The 20,026-nt window shown below is 45.8% G+C and overlaps 2 protein-coding genes across 3 annotated transcripts; one reads left to right on the plus strand and one right to left on the minus strand.

Moving 5' to 3' along the window:
* Nucleotides 1-195: 195 nt before the first annotated feature.
* sapcd1 (suppressor APC domain containing 1) lies at nucleotides 196-4,775 on the minus strand. The gene is made up of 4 exons (XM_035620225.2): nucleotides 3,933-4,775; nucleotides 1,661-1,831; nucleotides 758-916; nucleotides 196-432 (listed from the first exon to the last, which is right to left on the minus strand). Exons 1-4 carry the CDS (start codon nucleotides 4,029-4,031, stop codon nucleotides 343-345), a joined length of 519 nt encoding a protein of 172 aa, XP_035476118.2. The 5' UTR covers nucleotides 4,032-4,775; the 3' UTR covers nucleotides 196-342.
* A 9,248-nt stretch (nucleotides 4,776-14,023) lies between these two features.
* On the plus strand, nucleotides 14,024-19,818 carry cdkn1d (cyclin-dependent kinase inhibitor 1D). 2 transcript variants are annotated; one of them, XM_035650054.2, is made up of 3 exons: nucleotides 14,024-14,187; nucleotides 16,174-16,667; nucleotides 16,869-19,818. In XM_035650054.2, the coding sequence occupies exons 1-3, from the start codon at nucleotides 14,177-14,179 to the stop codon at nucleotides 16,925-16,927; spliced, it is 564 nt and encodes a 187-aa protein (XP_035505947.1). In that variant the 5' UTR covers nucleotides 14,024-14,176; the 3' UTR covers nucleotides 16,928-19,818. The 2 variants fall into 2 exon arrangements, with proteins under 2 accessions (XP_035505947.1, XP_035505956.1); XM_035650063.2 differs by lacking the exon at nucleotides 14,024-14,187 and adding an exon at nucleotides 14,269-14,728.
* Nucleotides 19,819-20,026: the final 208 nt, after the last annotated feature.

Genomic DNA, 20,026 nt, shown 5'->3' on the forward strand with positions numbered 1-20,026 from the left:
TTTTTCGCCTCTTGTTAATTATGAGCTACAATTATGACATTAAGTTACTTAATGTTGCCAGATGACAGCAGGGCCTGGCTTTGATAAAGTCAATAGGACTCACGATGATGACAGTGAGTATGTTCAACAGCAACAGCCCTTTGGAGAAAGTGCCACATGGAACAGGGGGGGGGGAAAAACAACCAGATACAAATATTGCATCATTAACTGTAATTTATTAATTTAAATACATATTTACAAGTAGTTAGAAAAGCGACCAACCATGCAACATTCAGAGAAAAATGAAAGGTTTGCCGTGCAGCACAGCAGTGATTTTGTGCACATGTACCGCCGGCCTGGCAGTCAGTGGGCCTGCAGTTCGTCCAGCTGTCCGAGGAGAGCGTCCTTTTGCAGTTCCAACATGGAGATCTGACGATTTTTGTCACTCACCGCCTGTTGGAGAAGAGAAATTAACCATACACAGCCTCAAAACTGTTGGTAAAATACTGGCAGCAAAAACATGGTCTGATTGGGAAATACTGTAGAAACATATGGACAAAGAAACACTCTAATATAACTGTGATTGCAATAATAAATGCAAAATAGATTAGTTGTAACCTGAGAAAAAGCTGTATCTACTTGCTCAGGATGATTCTGTATAAAGTATAAGAGCAGCCGGCAGACAGAAGCACCCAAGAACAACTGGTTATGGTCCGTTTGCATCTATTCACATTCTTGACCATGAGAAACCATCCAGCGCCCGTTCTGTTTTCCCGACCTGAGTCAGAACTGAGTTGTGCCACCGGAGGTCGGCGTCCGCCACCGCCTCCGGCAGAGACGGGTCGCTGCTGCAGCCCATGACATTGGGCTCGGTCATCACAGAGCCCAGGGAGCCGTTCACCCGCAGGATGCGAGACCTGAGGAAGCAGGACCGGGCCTGGTGAGAGGCGAGAGACGAGCCGATGAGAAAACACCAGGATCCATGATCCACGAGAAGACGATATTCAAAGACTGCTAGGAAAATATTACTTGTTGTATTTCATGAGGACTGATAGTGAAAGTGCCAGTTTCTCGCCCATGTCCAGATCTAGTGACAAATTCAAAATCTATACACTGTTGCATCAAAGCAACACCCGCCTGACTTTACCTTGATACCTATATTCTGCTTACATTGTATATATTATTTCTGCTTTTTATATTTTCTGGTGTTCATATTGCATGTTTACTTTTTCCCCAATTTCAACATAACCTTCTGCTGTAACATGTAACACCGATTTCCAGCTGTGTGACTAACAAATAAATATCTTATTTTATCTCATCTTATTTCTTCCACAAGTCTTACCAACATGCATTTAAGTTGTCATTGGTCTCAAAGATGACTTCTGATGCTGCATCTGGATTATCTACTGTATATAAAATACAGTAAAGCATAAGCATGTGATGTTCGAAGCTCTCTGGGAGTTAAACATTTGTTGACGACCTTTCATGAAGTCTTTTTTACTCACTTTTCTCCCAAAAAACCTTGTGTGAAACTACATTTCCCAGAGTACGTTTAAGTGACAGTTTGCAGGTATTGGGGAATATTTGTGCGTTTTTTTGCAATCCAAACTGGAACACTAGTGGCGTTGTAATGCAATGTTGTGAAGCGAAATGAGGTGTCGACACGGGCGCCGCTCTGTACCTCAGCTGCACCTTCCTGGCAGGAGCCGAGCCGGGATTGGGCCTCGACGTCGTCCTGCCGGGCCCTGTTCTCCTGCAGCCGCTGGCGGTACCAGAGGCGAGCCGTCTCCAGAACCTCCAGACCAGACCACAGAGCGTCCTTCTCCTTCTCTAGATCCTTCAAGCGCTTAATCTGCAACAAGAGGAACATCGGGTACAAAGGTCGCGTATTTTCTGACTCCTGACCACCAACAAACCGACCTGCAGGCTGTTAGTGTATATAAAGCGATGTGACTGTCACAGTGCTGCCTGTTGTCTTCCAGAGGCCCCAAAGGCTTTGTCTGCCGGTGGAGCCAATCTACAGAGCAGCGGGAGGCCTTTGGTCCCATTGTCCACACTCAGTTGGATCACGTGCACATCTATCGGCCCGGACAGCAACCAGGGAAATTGGAAAATGTGGTGGTGATCCGGCTTTGGTATCATAAGTTCACTTAAGTCACGTTAAAAGGCCAATCAGCAATGAGCCATAAGATAAGGAGGACATTGGAAACTCATGACACCATAACATGGGGGGGTTGGAAACCTGCTGACGCATATTGAGCCTTTAACAGAAGGTTGTGAGGAAGCAAACCTGACATGTGGGAATGTGTCACTGGCCCGACTGCAGCCGCGCTACGTCCAAAACAACACTCAGACATGGAGCAAAGATGGAAAAAACGTGACTCCATAAGTATTTTTAGTTGATGTACCAAAAATGTACGTGAATAATTCATTTCCCCCTTTTAAAAAAAGATTCTGAGCTCTTTCACTGTGACCAAAATGACTTCTTAAAGTGTACAGCATATTAATATCCTGTCATTTTATCGATACCTCACTGATTATAAACTTATTCATACGGAAATTTAACTCTTTCTGTCTGCAACAAAAGAACCTCCCTGTATTTGGCATTGTAAAAAAAACAATTCTAAATGCTCTTAGCTCCTTTGCTACGCATTTAACTTTTCATCTAACACTTTGTTGTTATTGTTTTAATCACACAGAGACACCGCAGGGCCGCAGCTCCCACTGAAAAACACTTAGTGACATTTTTATTGTGTCCTTTTGGATCAGATTTATTGAAATGTGATCAAAATCATGCCAACAGAAGGTGATCCATGGCTCTCGCAAGAACGCTTTGAAACAGTGTTTTGGTGAAATACAATTTGAAGAAGATACAATTTAAGAGGAAATACTCAAAACCTAAACTAGAATGGCACTGAGCAGAGCGAGTACCGCTGCCAATGCCCAACAGTCGCCTTGAATACAATCAAGCTGCACCAAACTGCTCACACTCACAGATATCAGTCCCCTGATTGTTTTCATCAAGACCTATTCCCTGGTGAAAAAAGTCTCCTCGGCAGAGGCAGCAAAGAATGAGTCGTGGGACTTTCTTTTTGGTGTGTGGTAAAAATGTTTGCGCTGCATAGGCAACAGTTAATTGAATTGATCGGTCAATCGAAAAAAACTTCCTCAGTAATCAATGAATCCATTAGATCAATCAATCGAGGGCTAGGCTGCAGTCTCCCCATTGTGAAGAGTCTTTTTGCTTAAAAAATCCTGAGCTCAAGGTCAGACGAACAAAGTGACACAGGAAGAAGTCACTTTGGACTCTGGGAAAATGACATTTTCGATTGTTTTTCGGACGACAGACTGCGGAAATAATCCGCAGATCAAATGACTATGAAAATAATCAGCAAATGTGGCCCCATAGTCAACACATACGGTACGCCCCTGTGTTCCTGTTGTTACTGCACCGTGGCACTCCTTCCTCTACTGGTCCGACTTGCTTGTATGCATATAGTGAGGTGTTTGACATAATGTACACGTATACATGTCACTGAATGTTGTCATTTACCTCAGATTTGTCACAAGAACTACATGAGCTTAAAGGGACACATGCCTCTCTCCCCATGAACCCGTCGTTCCCTTTTTTGTTTTTCCTTTAGCATCAGCTCATACGGAAAGAGAAACATTTTGAAAAGTAGTATAGGAAAGTCCAAATGTACCAAAGTGGCCACAGGGAAGAGTCAACTTCTACTGAATAAAGTCGTAGCCTAGACTTTAACTAACATGACGACAACAGTGTGCTGTGAAATCTGCCGGCCGTTCGTCGAAAAGGTGACTGAAAACTGGGACACAAAACACATGATGGGAGACGAAGTAGAATCGCTGACTCTGGGGAGAAACAGCCTCACACTCACACACACACACACACACACACACACACACACACACACCATCATCTCCCTCCTCACCCATAGATAGAAGCGCAGTGCGTCCAGGCTGGAGAGGCTGGTCCTGAGTGGGATAATCACCACAGTGTATGAGCCGGAGCCGGAGGGACGACAGGCCATGGAGAGGAGATCGGTCACTGACAGCTACCGCTGCCCCATGTAGCTGTATGTGGACAACAAACAACAACTCCTGACTCTGGATAATAGCACACACAGAGAGAGAGAGAGACAGAGAGAGAGAGAGAATGTGTGTGTGTGTGTGTGTGTGTGTGTGTGTGTGTGTGTGTGTGTGAGTGTGTTAGATAGAGAGGGAAGGCGGGAGAGGGAGAAGAAAAAAAAAGGAAGAAAAAAAAAATAGCAGCACGATACACAGGCACAGGCAGCATGATGTCCCCGGGGCGAGGTAATGAAAAATTCCACATGCCACATGTCCATGACTGGTTCATCGACGTAAAGTGACACACGCAGGGAGAGAGAGAGAGGGAGAGAGAGAGGGAGAGAGAGGGAGAGAGGGATGGGACGGAGAGAGGTTCAAACTGTCAGTTTAGTATCAAACAAGAGAGAAAAAGGAAAAGAGTGAGTGGGGATGTGGCAGGAAATGTGGACGTGAGTGTGTGGATGAGAGATGTGAGGGGAGGACATACTGTAGATGTGACCTGTCAAAATGTATATACATATACTGTATATTATTCCCATTTAAAGCTCAGCCGTAAAGAAACAAGGGGAAGAAAACAACGTCAGATTCTCAGCTCAAGTTCTGGCCGGATTCTTTTCCGGGGAAAGCCCGTCATCCTCCCCCTGCGGCCGAGGCTGGTGGAGAGCTCGACTTCCCTTTGCAGGTGGAGAGCTCGACTTCCCTTTGCAGGTGGAGAGCTCGACTTCCCTTTGCAGGTGCACGCGAAGATTTTTCTCTCCCGGGTTCTCGGGCGAGGGCTCTCTGTCCCGACATGCTCCCCTGGAATGTGACGGAACCTGGGTGCTGGTGGACATTACGGCAACCCGAGAGCATGCTGTGCAGTGGAAACAGGCGGGCGCGGTTTTTGTTTTTGCGAGAGCCCGAGCGGGACGGATCCAGGGCGGGGAGGGGGGGAGGGGGTTGGTGCTCATGGATTTCAGGCCCGGCGCATTGACTTCCACGTCACCGCCGTCGGCGCTCAGCTGCTCGGCCCGGTCGGCGTCAGCGCGGAGCGTCAAGGGCCGCGCGTTGTTTCATTGCCGCCTGAGGTCGAAACTGGCCGTCGGACGCAGGGGAATCCACAGTCGCGCCGGATCCCTTTTGGTCCCCAAAAGGAAGATGTGCGTGCAGTCCTTTCAACAACGGGAGTTGCATTTGTGGGACAAACTCCCCGACCCTAGTCGACCTCTTGTAATCCTACTTTCTAGCCTTCACTGAGGTTGAGGTTACCACAATGCCACAATCAAAGCACAGAGGTATCAGCAAAATGTCCTCGAGAGTACACAAGGTATAAATACTTGAGTGCAGAAAATCCGATAAGTCATCACGTGTGACATTATCATTTTTAAAACAGCTTTTTTAACGCTGCTCCTCGAGGTGGAGTCCGTCTTAACGGCTTCATTTTTTACTTATTCAAGTCCAGTATTTTCCAGGCCAAGGGGTCGGGCCCCTCATGAGGGTCCCAGTGTGGTCATGAGATGATGAATCCACCAAGTGATTTTCATGAAATAATGGATATTCAGGACCTTGTTCAACTATGTAAATGAGACGTCTCATAGGCATCTGAAAAGTAACCAGGGGCCCCAAATGGACAGTGTGTAAAGGGTCAAAACCCCCAAAAGACTGGGAACCACTGGTTTAATCATGAACAATATATAGTGTAATTGAATATTATAAGCTCATTGTGTGTTTTTTATGAAAAGTATTAATTTGAAAAGAACCTCAGAGCTGTTCAATAAATGCAGTGGAGTAAAAGCGTAGAGAAGTTTTTCCTCTGAAATGTAACAGAGGAAAAGGTTTTTGTTTATAGTAGGAAGGTATGTGAAAAATTAGGATTTTGCTTTGCTGTTTTGTGCATAACAAAAGTAATTGAAAAACAAGAACATGGTGTAAGATAAAGGCGGGATGTATAATATGAAATATGAGCCGATGATGTCAAACTCGGTTTACTGGTCATGTAAGTCCTTCACTGTGACCTTGGGTGTACAGTATGTGGCGTTTGAAAGGCAAAAAGTCCCAACAAGGAGACAACAATGAGTGTTGCATTAAGGGTAATGCAGGATCCAGAGTTTTATTTTAGTTAACCCATTCTTTCTTTAGTGAGTCTTCCAACTTAATGGCAGCTAAAAGTGCAAGGCTGCTGGGAGTGTGCAGTACATGTTGTGTTTTGACTGTTCGCAGGGTGTGTCTGAAGACTCTTTCTCCTCGGGGCAGACGTCCCTGTTCGACTCTGTCGGCATGGCAACCTGCTATGTCATCACACCGCTGTCCAAAATAAAAGCGTTGGCGCTGCAGTCCTGCTCTTTCGCCGGCAGAGAGCGCTCTTGGGTGAGTCGAGGACTTCTATGTGTACAGCACAGTCTGTGGCTGAGGGTCATGTCCAGAGCTGACATTTTGTGATATTTTCACATACGCTCCACAAAAACACCAGGTGGCGCTGCGCACAATACAGATCCAGAGGCACTGAGAGTTCCTCTGAGGTATGTCAAGTATTTTCAGCCTCTCTACACCCTACGCTGCCATGTGCCTTTTGGTATTTTCACTTGCATAAGCGGCAAATCGTTCCAATAACAGGTCAAATATTTAGGTAGCCTACATTTCACGGAAAAAAAAACAACAACATGAACGTCATCTCATTCGCTAAAGGTTAAGAGACTAAAGAGTCCCCTTTGAGTTCTCTCCTGTCTGCAGCCTTTCCACCCTTGTCACAAAGATGCAAAGCGAGGTTCCCGTTGAGCCCCCTCGGTGGGCCCCCCTGAGAGGAAGTTCACCGCTCTCACAAACAGCGTAAATGTATTCGTCCGGGCTACGTTTCACACATCGCATTCGCATTGCTGGACTGTGCTCTCAAGGTTTATATACACACACACACGCACAGACACACACATACACAATATACACATGCTGCATTTAACCCATTTCCCCTCTGTACTCTACTTTTTAGTCATTACTACTACTTTGCGGCCGGGAGTGGGCCCCTTAGATGCTTCCTGTCTCACTCCTGCATACTCACACATACACACACACACACACACACACACACTTTCAAACACACTTTCACACGCGCATGTTTGCTGCCTCGCTGTCACTACAACTCTAATGCATTTTAGGCCACGACGACTGAAAACGACACAGAGACACACAAATGCCTCAGCAGCGCGGATGGTATGCACCTACATTGCCTCACACACACACACACACACACACACACACACACACACACACACACATACACACAGAAGGGATACATTATTCCAGGCCAAAGAAGCCGGGCACTCCCTTCGCCTCTCCAGCCCACGCCAGCACTGGCCACTCAAGGCTTACTGTTCCAGATCATAGTTCTGAGGAATCTTATCCAGATATGTAACCCCCTCAGTCTCTCTCTCTCTCTCTCTCTCTCTCTCTCTCTCCCCCTCTCTGTCTCATTAGAGACTGACACTCACCGCCTTCTCCCAAGACACAAATCCAAACACTGGATTTCAGGAAAAAAAAAAAAAATCTTATTGCAGCAATTAAATGGTTATTAGTATGAAACTTGCTCCTTGAAATCACTGGAGGACGCATACACATTTGGAGTATTTCCAGCAGTGTTTGCGGGATCGACTCAGAAACTATAGTGACCGAGTTAATGATAATGACGGGGACGCAGTGCAACGGTGTATGTGGCTCAGCCGATCGACGGTTTGATCAACAGTGGAGCACAGAGCAAATGGCCCTTTGTAGAGATTTGTAAGCAGACCAGATAATAACGCCAGGATGATCTTTTAAGGGTCAAGCAAAGTGGCATGGAGCCAATTACACTTGGATTTTTAAAAAAGTGAGAAAATGAGCAGTGTCTTCCTTCACCTCACATACTGGCCAGGCTGGTCAACATGCACGTGCTGTGTGCAGCTCATTGGTGTCACATGCCTTCAGGGCACTGCACTTCAACTTTTCCATCTTACTGCTAAGTTAGACTCACCAGTTTTCCCCAGTTAAAACATTCTAACTTTCAGTCAAATAACACTTTTGACTCAAGTTTTCCGCCAATTCCCCGCCACTGTGACACATTTCAACTCTTTCTGTCTTTGAATTCTTTCTCTCGACAAGTTCCTTCTATCAAACAAAGCCTCGGAAATCGTACCCTATAAGTCCAGCTGGCCCTGTTACCACACCGCGGGCCCCCCAGCACACTCAAAAATACCAACTCGCCCCCCCTCGGAACGCGGAGGCCTCCGCTTTCCTCCTCTCTCTTCTACCATCCTCGGTCTTCCTTCCTCGGTCAATGAGCTCTCTTCACATCTTGGTATAGCCTCGCTGCTCACGAACAAAATTAGGTTTGGTTTTGGGGGGGGGGGGGGGGGGGGGGGGGGCTTTTATGATACAGTCCTCACTTCCGTCCACTTTCCGGTGACACTGGTTGTAAGACGTCGCTTTGAATTGAATCACGAAACGAACCAGACGTGGGCCGACCGATAAGACTGACTGCACGCAGATTCCTCACCTGATAGTCAGGGGCGCTGAATTGATTGCGTGAAATATCTGATTTCCCCTGTAAACGGCCAGTTTAGTAATATACCTGAGGTTTCCTGCTTTTAGAATCTAAAGCGAGTTTACATTAACATTACTGGTAACAGGCCAAGTAACACAATCACACACTCACGCACACAAAGTCGTTTGCTCATTCATTTAATCCCCTCGTCCAGTCAGTCACACCGCACGCACATCCATGAACTCACAAATATACTCCATGTCCTTTCCCGCTCCCGCTCACACAAACACACACATTGTCACGCTCGCACCACGGCACAACACTACACGGCCGGGGCCAGATGAAAACCAGATGGTTCCCCCAGATGTAGATATAACGGCGAAAAGCACATCAGCTGAGAAGTGTACCACCTCTTCACCTCGGCTGCACGGAGCAGAAACAGACACGAGGACCTCGATGGCACTTACAGTCTTTCCTACAGCTGCACTGGAAATCAGCCAAAGTACCATCAGGCTTTGGAAGCATTATTTTATGAACTCTCCTCCTTTTTTTTGTGAAAAGAGAAATAAGTGTCCTGTTTTTGCTGGACTCCGACGTACTGCCTCATATTTCCTCGAGTTTTGACATTGAAACCCGTCCCAAAGTCACTCGAGTGAGACCAAAACGCGCCCCTCTCTCGGACACTATATGCTGGGACAAAAACAGAGGATCAATTTACACCCACCTCGCACCGCCCTTCCATCCCTCCTCCTCCTCCTCCCTTCCTCACCTCACGCCCACAAACATAATCTGCAAAAGCAATATTTCAAAGAGTGTGATGTTGTGACTTCAAACAACTGGCTGCTCTGAAAAGACACAAAAAGGTGGCGTATATGTACATGAATACTCAGAGAGACCACCAATGCTTAATAGAAAATAAATACGTATGCTATCTCAGAACCCCACCCCAGGCAAGCCCCTGAGGACCCCCCCTAAAAAAAAGCAAAAACAGTGAGTCAGGGTCTCCTTGGGCACATGTCATCTTAAACCCGTTCACCCTGACGCGCAAGCTCCCTGACAATATCCAGCTGCCAGCGAGCAGCTCCCCCTGCACCCCAAATTTCTGCAGACCCTCCCCGTACACACACACACACACACACACACCCTCCTTCCCTTACACACATACGCGTAAGAAATCGGAGCACAGCTCGGCCCTTCGCCCTCCCCCACAGCCCCACCTGTGGCCTCCACAGCTGGGCAAATGCTCGCATGGAAGCCCCTCCCACTTTCGTAGTAGAGTACTTTGTGTGTGTGTGTGTGTGTGTGTGTGTGTGTGTGTGTGTGGGTGTGCGTGTGTGTGTGTGTGTGTGTGTGTAAGTGATTTTTGGGTACACTTCTTTTTTTTTATTCCTGTGTGCGCTCCACACACACACACACACACACACACACACACACACACACACACACACAGGAAAAGCTTTGACACAGCAATTATCTTTTATCTGTTTTAAGGTCAAACAGATAAAAGGAGTGATAAAAACTGATCTCATCTGTAAAAAAAAATAGTTCGCTCTAATACTGTCAACAAAATGTGACAAGAATTTTGAACACTGGCTTCATCAAAGGTGAATTTTCAGTTTTTATACAAATTAGTGCATGTTTAATTAGATAATACGCCATTTGCATAATTAAACATGACATTTTAAGAGAGCCTTAAGTGATCTAAGGGGAAGTGTGAAGGTGATGTCTAACAGTCAACGGTTTTATCCTGTATGTCTATGCGCTACACACTAGTCATTTAAATGTCACATTGTCCCCGCCCCCAGAATTTGTTTTTTTTAAAACTAAATTTAGTTTCAATGCCGCAATTCCTGTAAAACCTGTAAGTCTCCGAATCCACGTTTACTGGGATCAGTTATTTTTCCAAAGTCCCTGCACTGTTATAGCCTGCAGGTATCCTTCACCACTGCTGTGCATAGCTTGTTTTTGGTTTGCATGTAGAAATGTTTGCATGTATACACACTCACAAACACACACACACACACACACAAACACACACATATGTATATATACACACACACACATATATATATATATATACAAACATGTGCATATGTGCATGTCAGCACATATGGACGCACTGTTTGGAGGTAATACATAATGTTTGCAGCTAAAATCAGCCCATTTCACGCATTTCGACCTGAAGTCTCGCGCATTTTTGTGGTAGGCCGCGTCTGGAAATTCCGACAGACGTAAAAATTCTACAGTCTGCGGCGAGCCTCTTCTCAGTAATCTCAGCTTCTTCTGAAGGGCAGAAGGACGTGGAAAGCCCCGTGCGGCCCGCACCTGTGAACCAACACTGTCGCATCTCCTCTGTTTTTCCTCCTATTCTCTCAGTCACCACTTCCCCTTTCACCAGAGAGACTTCCTGTCGCCATACGGCAAACACACACACACACACACACACACACACACACACACACACACACAATGTACATCCTCTCTGTTTCGCTGGAGAGTATCTGTCGCACTAAACTCTCAGTTCCAAGTCGAGACCCCACGACCTCTGACCTGAGGCTCTATGGAACTGGTTTTATCCAGAGTGAAACCAAACAGCATTTTAATCTCAGAACAACACAGTGAGGGAGAAAGTTTCACTAATGATATCACTGTTGTTCTGTCAAGGAAAAAAATGATGTGCTGCATTGCCATCATATGAATTTAGGACACATTTCGCTTATAGTGCAACTTCCTTTTGTTGAATACTTCTGTCTTTTTATGAATCCCCAAAATTAGGAAATTCTTTGTGACTACGTGTACGTGACGAGGGCAATTTGCAAGAGGGTAAGTAAATGGAGAGTGTCAAGGAATGTGAGAAATCTGCAGAGGATAACCTGAGAAGATTGGTGTCACCCTCACTGCACGCTACAAATGAAAACTACAATTTGATGTTTTTGGTGAATTTTGGCAGACTATGTTTGTCCTTGGGTCTGAGTCAACATGGCGTTTTTCAACCATTAACTTAACTGGCTGCGGGCACCAGATTCACATGACAGTCACAAGTGGTCTTGACAGTCTTGACATCTAACTTTCCGAAATATAGTAAATACAATTATATCCAGAGACTTCTTAATAAGACTACGACAACCTCATTTAGGTATTTAAATGTGGAGAAAAAAGAGAAAAAGGTTAAAAAAACTGCAGGCGACACTTTACATATTGTGGTTGCTGGGTTTTACTTTAGTTTATGTATTAAGTGTATTTATTCTCTTCCTGATCCAATAAATGCCCACCAAATACCATTATGTAACAGATCACTTCCAACTGATTTAGTCAACGCAAAAAGAATTGAAAAAGGACAGCCTGCAGCTGAAGGATACGTGCATGCGTACTAGCTCCCAAACGGGCCCGCTGATGTGTCCTTTGTTTGCTTCACCCTGCAATAAATCCGAAAAAACTTTGAATGGAAGAGAGGTGAGTCATTATTTGGGGAGCACAAGACCCACCGTGACAGATCGGCACCAGCACACCGTCCTGTGACCCGAGTCACACTCAACTGTGCTGACTGTCGTTTTACAAGCGCACCGACATACTCAGAGGGCACTGACCGTGGAGGGGAGACAATGGGCTTAATGACGGCAAAAGCAACTGTAACATAACAGTGCAGGATTAAGGATGGGAGGGTGGGGGGGCACACCAAAACAGCCCCCCCCCCCCCCACACACACACACACACACACAGCACTGTAGACAACAAGGGGAGGATTAGGGAATTTAACGTGGAACAATTAGGCGACTGTAAATACAGGTCAGAGGGCTGATACAACAGCGAGGGATCATGCTGCCCAGGCCTCATTGTCTCTATTGTTGAGATATGACAGTGTATAAAGGCAACTTGACACACAGATTAGTAAGGATTAGTAGGGGAACTGGGGCACAACCCTAATTTGACTAGTTATGTGTGAGACCGAAACATATCTCTGCTACACTGCGAGGGTTCGCTCTGAGAAAAGAGGATTTCAGAGGAGAAGCGGCTCGTCCTGCAAGTATTGTCAATTTAGGGACTTCTGAAGACGATTGCCCTTGTCTTGTTAATTAAAAAATTATAATAATCCAAGCCCCCTCCCAAGCCTAAGCACTTTCATGCACTTAACACTAAGAAAGCAAATTATTTATTTCTCTTTTAATCTCATGATTACACTCGGTTGCATTATATTATTTGCCTGGGACTTGGTGTTGAACTACCTTGAAACAGTTGCTAAGACACCCCCCCCCCTTTTCCAAGAAACATGCCATTGTGGTGACGTAATGACTGAACCACGGCTGTCACGAACTGCACACCCGAGGAGTGGCCGCTCCACCGTCGCAAATGACCTAATTGACGCTATTATAGCAGCACATCTCATAAACTGCCGGTGTCGGTGCTGAGAGATGAGCAATTGGCTTGAGCGAGAGGGTGCCGGGTGCTGGGTGGCACCTGGAATGACCCTCCTGAGTGAGGGACTTTGGTCGGCGCGTTGCAGGGCCTCTCGGATGACTCTGACGTGTGTCGGTGAAAAGCTATGCAGCGATAAGACTAGTCCCCGTGTACAGTACGTCAGTGTGTCTGTGCGAAGACAACCCAGAGGTCCCTGTGTAATAATAGGAAAGGAGAGAACCTAGTTTCACGAGTGCAGCCCAGAAATGTGAGCCCGCGGTAATGGCAGAGCAGGTGACGTAATAAGGAAAAGTCTAGCTGCCATGGAAGAGTTGTAAAATAAGATGTAACTACTTTGAAGTGTAAAATGAAAAGCAAAAAGAGTGAAATGTCATATGGTGATCGGAAGGATCAATAATATGCATTTTACACATGGGGAAGGGGAGACAATTTTACTTATAATAAGTAAATAATTTAGATATGACCTCTTGTCTAACTCTGAGTCAACCCCCCCATATTCTGTTTATTATAAAAAAGTACAAAAAACATCATTCAAGAGCCTGACACTGACAAGTGTTTCTGGTAACATGCCTTCAATTATTAGTCGTACAACTTGTCTTGGGATTAAATTTCAGTTGATCAATTTATCGTTTCAGTTGCTGTGGACCTTTTTAGAAGTGCATCAAAACCAGAAACGTATGAACGTTTTAGGAACTGAATCAGATTAGTCTTTCTTTGAATTCAGTGTTCCCATTCAGCTTCATGTGAGTGTTGTCTGAAAAGAAATAGGTCAGCTCTGACGAGGTCAGAAGAACGGAGTCAGGGACGCATGTAGGCACAGAGGGTGTTTTTTTCCACCACTTGGTCGAACCCTGTGCACATAGAGCAAAATCCAAAACGGGGATGTGGTTAATGTGCAGAGGTCAAAACGGCGCCTGACCTTTCTCCCCTCCAGCGAGCGAGTCACGTTGCAGCTCAACGTGACTCGCTCGCACGTGGGCGCGGTGCCAAAACAAAACGTTGACGCAAGTGCCTCCGCGAGAAAATGTGTGTCACATTCGAGGCCGCCGGGGGAGGAAATGGCCGCCCTTGCCAAGATATTTGACCTACTTCTTCTCCTCCTTGCCGCCGCGCAGGAGAACGAGGCACAAGCGCGCGTGTAGCAGGAGCAGCAGCAGGTTTGCGAGAGAACACGAGGGGATTTTTTTTGCCGTGGTATCACTCATGACAACAGGGTGAGAAGCTATTGATTTACAATCGCAATGCACGTGTGATCAATATATATTCATCAGCGTTGACTGCAGTTTTTTTTTTCTAAACTTTTTTTTTTTCCTCCTATAGTGCATTTTTTGGTTCATTAGTGTCGTTCGCCACGCACTTTCTGCAGCACCGCGAGTGCCGCGTTCAATTGTCATAAGACTTTATGAATACGTTGTCGACCTGCCGGCGGAGCTCCTACAGTGAAAACCACGTGACCCGACCCCTGGCGCGAGGGCGCGCCCCCCTCCCCTCTTGAGTCCATAACAAACAAGTCGCAGCAGATAAGGGGGACGGGACGGGACCAGCCCTCCCGTGGGCAGGCTCTTATTAAAAAAACGTCTCAACGTGACAGTGTTTATTTCCACGGCGCCGCGGATCACATACACACACACACTGACACACACACACACACACACACCTCTCACTGCTCCTCTGTCACTTCACGGGACTGTGCGTAGTTCGAGGACCGTCCGTCAAACTCCGCTTTTCGAGCCCTTCGAGATTCTGACGCTGATGGTAAGAGGAAAACAAGCTTCATCTTAGCAATGTATTTGTTCCTTGTCACTGCTTGACGTTTTAAAGTTGTTTTTTTGGGGGGGGGGGGTTGGAGGGGGTGTTACATGTTTTATTAAGTTGCTTGTTTGGGTTGTGGCGTTTTTCCCCCGGAGTTGTTGTTGTGGGGCGCATTCCGTTTTTCCGACGCTCTTTCGTCGCTTCGCTAAACGTCGATACGCATGAAGTAAAAAAACCAAACAAACGGGCCAGTGTGGGTGTAAATGTGAGGTGGAGAGTGTGCTATTTCCCCTCTCGTCGGTGGTGTTTTGAGTGACTGCTGTGTGGTGTCTGTGTGTGTAACACGAGAGTGAAGAGGCTTTGACAAGATGCGGGCTGCTTCGTTGTGTGTCGCATCTCATTGACCCACATCCTCAGCGAGTGGAACTGCGTCACGGAGCTTACTCCCCTGACTTCACGCGGGGATTTGTTTTATTTGTTAATCCTGGTGTTTTGCACAAGTAGTCGTTTGTGTTTTTGTTAACTTTTTTTTGGGGGGGGGGGGGTTATGGGGTGAAAGTATTTAGTGGTTGTCGGGTGTTTTTGGAAACCTGATCTGCGCGCACACACCGCGCCCACTTCGTCCTCCTCCCCGACGCAAACAACTTTCGCCGGGACACGCGAGCGACACTGTCGGCGAAGAAGGGAACTGCGCTTCAAGGTTGTTGTTTTTTTTAATGTTGTCCCATTAAGATTCAATAATCTGCCTGCGTAGGAGCCTCGACGAGGAAACTGAAGTTGTGCTGTTTTAAGAATCTATAATTAATAAGAGGTCAAAGCACGGTGGTTTCCAACACGTGATAGGGTGTGTCTGTGTGTGTGTGTGTGTGTGTGTGGATTTACCACGGGCCCCTTTTCTCTAGGAAAGTGCACCATCGCAGCAGAAATATTCAAGTATATATTATTATAGTATCACATCAGTAGCAGAACCATGTATCTCGTTAGTAGTTGCCAGGTAACCTATGGAACGCGTCATCTGACCATATTACTCTGACTAAACGTGTCAGGTGGGGAATGCTGCAGAAGGCATTCCTCAAGAGTTCCTCTACACCGGCTTTTTCTCCGCGTGACCCGCTGACCTTCACTGCCGACCTCTGACTCGGCAGACACCAGAGCAGGTGGACGATCAGGTCTGCGGTTGTGGGAGATTTATTTGGTGTTGGTTCAGTTACCTGTTGCTGCAGTAATTACTCAGCGGGGTTAGGGCACATGTGGATTTGATCACATAAAACACAACGGCACCCAAAGCAGGCATATGGTGCGCTGGTGGTTTGAGCATGTGTGTGTGTAAGTTATATCTAGACTAGTAAAACCTCAGATCACACCTCATTGAATCTCTGCAGAACTGACAAAGCCAGCACCTCTGCCTTTCCTCTAACGCCGTGTGTGTCCGTCTGTTCCATTGACAGGGACGTGGCGATGGCTTCTACAGCAACATCAACCACAGGATCCGACTCGGCGCTCTCCCGCCTGGGGGGCATTGAGGCCTTGAAGCTGAAGGTGGGGCCCGTGCGGAGGAACCTCTTCGGGCCCGTTGACCACCAGCAGCTGCAGCAGGACTTCCAGAGGCTGCTGTGCATGAGTGTGGAGGTGGCCAACAAGCGGTGGAACTTCGATTTCCAGGCCGACGTGCCGGGCGAGGGCACCAACGTCGTGTGGGAGGAGCTCGGGTGCCAGGACGTGCCGGCGTTCTACCGCAGCGGCAGCAGCAAGCTGAGGCCGGTGGCGCGGCCTGCGGTCGATGTGACGAAGGGTGCAAGGCAGACGTCGTCTTCGTCGGGGGAGGCTTCCCCGACATCCAGCAGCTCGTCTGGGTCTGGGGATGAGTACCTGGAGGTAGTGGCCACCAGGGGGTGCTACAGGCTGCAAAAGCCAAGGAAACGTACACAGGCCGCCATCACAGGTCAGTCCACGGAATTTCTTGGTTAAAGAAATAGTCCGACGTATTATTTCAAACATTTCCTATAAAGCTGCCTTGATTCCTTAACCTCATTGCCCATAAGACACAAGACAGTTAGGACACATACAAGGAATTTAACTCTCTGTAGGATTTTTTTTTTTTTTTTTGACTCTGTATTGTTTTGTTTTTTGTCCCCCACTCCAGATTTCTTCAAGGTGAAGAAGAGGAAGCTCCTGCATTACAAAGCTTCCTCGCGCCAGTAGAAAAGCAAAACAAGACCCGGTGGAGGACAGGTCGCCCCCTCATTCCTCCACACGTCACCTCATGTATATATGTAGCAATCTGCAACTGACTGTCCACAACCTCATACATCGTGGGCTCAAAAAACCTCCTTAGACACCGCATACCTTTAATCCTCAGCACAAGGAAGCTACAGTTTTGGTAGTTTATCAAGCTCAGACTCTTGTGGATAATTCTAAATATTATATCTATATATATATCTATATATATATATGCTGTATATATTCTATATACTGTTCTCCTCAGCTGACTATACTGTGAAATGATTTTGAATGCACTATTTCAGGAACTAACAGAAAACAGGCTGAAGTTGTACGAGGTTAACTTTCTTCGGATTGTTTTTGACCTCAGCCCTCGAACCTCCTCTCTCCCTCTCGCTAAAAGTCACGAGAGGTTTTTGACTAGACGAGTTACTATTCCGGGACTCACACGTCACACCCTGCGGCTCCGAAAAGCTCAAGCCGGGGGGGGGGGGGGCCAGGGGTCAAAACCTCACCCGGGGTTCAAAATTTCTGTCAGCGCGACCGTGATCTGCGCCGGGTTAAAGGTCGACGGTGGAGGTTTTGGCGATGAGGCAATGCAGCCGTGTCCTGTACGATACTGATTTCAATTCCGAGTACACTAATATGTGACTATTTATTTATTATTCACGATGCAAAGTCATCGTCTAAATAAAAGAAAATTTGAAAAAAAATTAAGCAATGTTTAAAACGAGGTGTTTGCGGAAACCTGTGCCATTGCCCCCCAAATTATGCCTAAAGGCTTAAAGTCATTGTGGCTCATGAAACACTCTACCGTTGCCGCTTAAAAAATATTTAACATATATATTTGACACCATCACAACATAGCAAAAAATTTACAAAGTGCAAACTATATTTTCTCTTTGCTTTGTATTATTTACATAATGGGGTTTTAAAAAAAATCTAATTTTTTTTGGCTACACACCAGAACGTACCTTATTTAGTTGTATGTTTTTTTGTTTTGTTTTTCAGCTTTATGCTTTTAACAATGTAGCATTCTCTACTCTTTGTAGGTTTTGAATGCACCTCTTTTCTCCATGAAGGGAATGTTTCGGTTCTAGTTTCTGGTTTCTTCTTTCAATATATGAACAGCTGAGCTGCGTCACGTTTTTCTATCGCCGGGAAAGTGTTTTCATTGTGTCATATATGCATATGAGTGTTTGTGTGTGTGCTTGTGAGTGTGCGAATGAGTCGGTGTGGTTTTATCTCAAGGTTTTTTTCACCAGTTGTGGCAGCTGAGGCAGTTTAACTGAAGAGAAAAATCGTTGTGCCATTCAATTAGGAAAATACGTCATCTACACGACTCGCTTACCGTTTGAGTCATCAGTTACGGGTCATGTGAAAACACAAAATCTTTGTGATATAAAAAAACAACCTGATTTTCTAGATTAAAGTGGTTCATAAATGCTAAACCTTCAAGATAGGATGGGCCCACTTTTCTCTACCCTACCTAAAGCCGTACTCTTAAGTATCCCACTCTTACTACCTCATCAAGTGATCCAGTTTAAAAGAAAAATAATTAAAAAATAAAACGTAACCAATGTAGCTCAGGTTGTTTTGCGTCTTCAGGCACGAAAAAGAGAGAGAGAGAAGCGACGACTGTGTTGTGGTAGAAGCTGTGGCGGGCCGGGCCAGCGCTCAAATGTAGTTTCACATGAGGTAAAAGAGTCAGTGTGTCAGAGCGGGGGCCCCGCTCCGTGCAGAGGAAACTCTGGTCCCTCTAGGTGAGGGAAGTGTGTGTGTGTGTGGGGGGGGGGCTTGAGCTCTGTCATTGCCTCACTTTGCTTTGACAGCTTCTGAGAGCAGAGGAATAGTGGTGTGAGGAGGGGGGAGGAACAAACTTCGCATAGAGAAAACGTCTGAGACTCTGGACGTCTGGATCACGGCATTTCTCCACATCCAGACAAGTGGCCTTTGACTTAAGACGAGCGTTTGTTGCCCCCCCCTCCCTCCCTGAAAGTCGCACAGCCTCTCTTTCATGAACCAACCGCCTCAGTCGCCTGCCAAAAAAAATGCAGTTGTTCATTATCATGTTTTCTTTTTCTCCCCTTGGCTCTACTTCGCAGATTTAAAATATAGCACACGTGGCTATTTAGCATCATTTCGTGCTCGTCATGATCATTTTTTTTTCCTTTGTTTGTCAACTCATCTACGTGTGTGAGGCAGTGTTTGTGTGCACCCTTCTTCTCTAGCTTGTCAATGGCAAAACGTTCAAAGTCTATATTAACTTATTATCTTTTTTTTGTAAGGGAAACAAATTCCAGATTCCCCGTTTCGTTCCGTGCTACAACTAACTACTTGTGTTATTTCGGAAACTATATTTTTGCACTACTTTACTACTACATTGTTGACAAGAGAAATATTTTTTTTACGGTAATCTTTAAAAAACAAACAAACAAAAAAAAACACACCATACAAATCCTCAGCTGAGGCACAGATTAGGAATTCCTCGACAACCACACACTGTTGGACCGTTGGACTGTGCCCAAGTGACCTTTTGCTTTGAATTTCTAATTCACCTGTTGCAGCTAAATCAAAATGTAGTTTTCCCTCGATTATTTTGTATATGCATGAATGTACAATAATCTCTGTAAACCATCCGTAATAATTGCATTGTAATTTAATGCTGATCGACGTATCCTTGCAGCGTGTAAGAAGTGTATTTGTATGGGATCAGTCGTACCCCGTTTTTCGATAGTAATATTTGTATAGAAAACGTTCGAGAGATTTCCGTTAATGGTTTGTTGGTGCACTGTTGCCTTTTTGTAATGTTGATTTCATACAGTGTGCTGAAAATAATAAAAATTTTAATGAACGATAAATGATCGAAACCACAGACGGCTGGTGTGAAGTTTGTTTTCACTCTTTGAACTAACAAGAGGACTGAAAGGAAGCTTTCTTTTCTACGTCTACACGTGCCCCCTGGTGGTTTTGATACAACACTGCAGATATAATACCAACAAAGAAGTAGCCTTCATACTGGTACGCAATAATGTCAACGAAGCAAGTTCAAGCTTTCACCCAAACTAAAAGAATCTAAAA

Source organism: Scophthalmus maximus, chromosome 12 (genome assembly GCF_022379125.1).
Source record: "Scophthalmus maximus strain ysfricsl-2021 chromosome 12, ASM2237912v1, whole genome shotgun sequence".
In the NCBI taxonomy this organism is placed as follows: Eukaryota; Metazoa; Chordata; class Actinopteri; order Pleuronectiformes; family Scophthalmidae; genus Scophthalmus; species Scophthalmus maximus.

Coding starts and splice junctions, on each gene's coding strand:
- sapcd1 (XM_035620225.2), bottom strand. CDS start 4,031: ATGGCCTGTCGTCCCTCCGGCTCCGGCTCATACACTGTGGTGATTATC. Junction 1,832..3,932: donor CACTGCGCTTCTATCTATGG/GTGAGGAGGGAG, acceptor CTCTTGTTGCAG/ATTAAGCGCTTGAAGGATCT. Junction 917..1,660: donor GCCAGGAAGGTGCAGCTGAG/GTACAGAGCGGC, acceptor GCCTCTCACCAG/GCCCGGTCCTGCTTCCTCAG.
- cdkn1d (XM_035650054.2), top strand. Junction 16,668..16,868: donor TACACAGGCCGCCATCACAG/GTCAGTCCACGG, acceptor CCCCCACTCCAG/ATTTCTTCAAGGTGAAGAAG.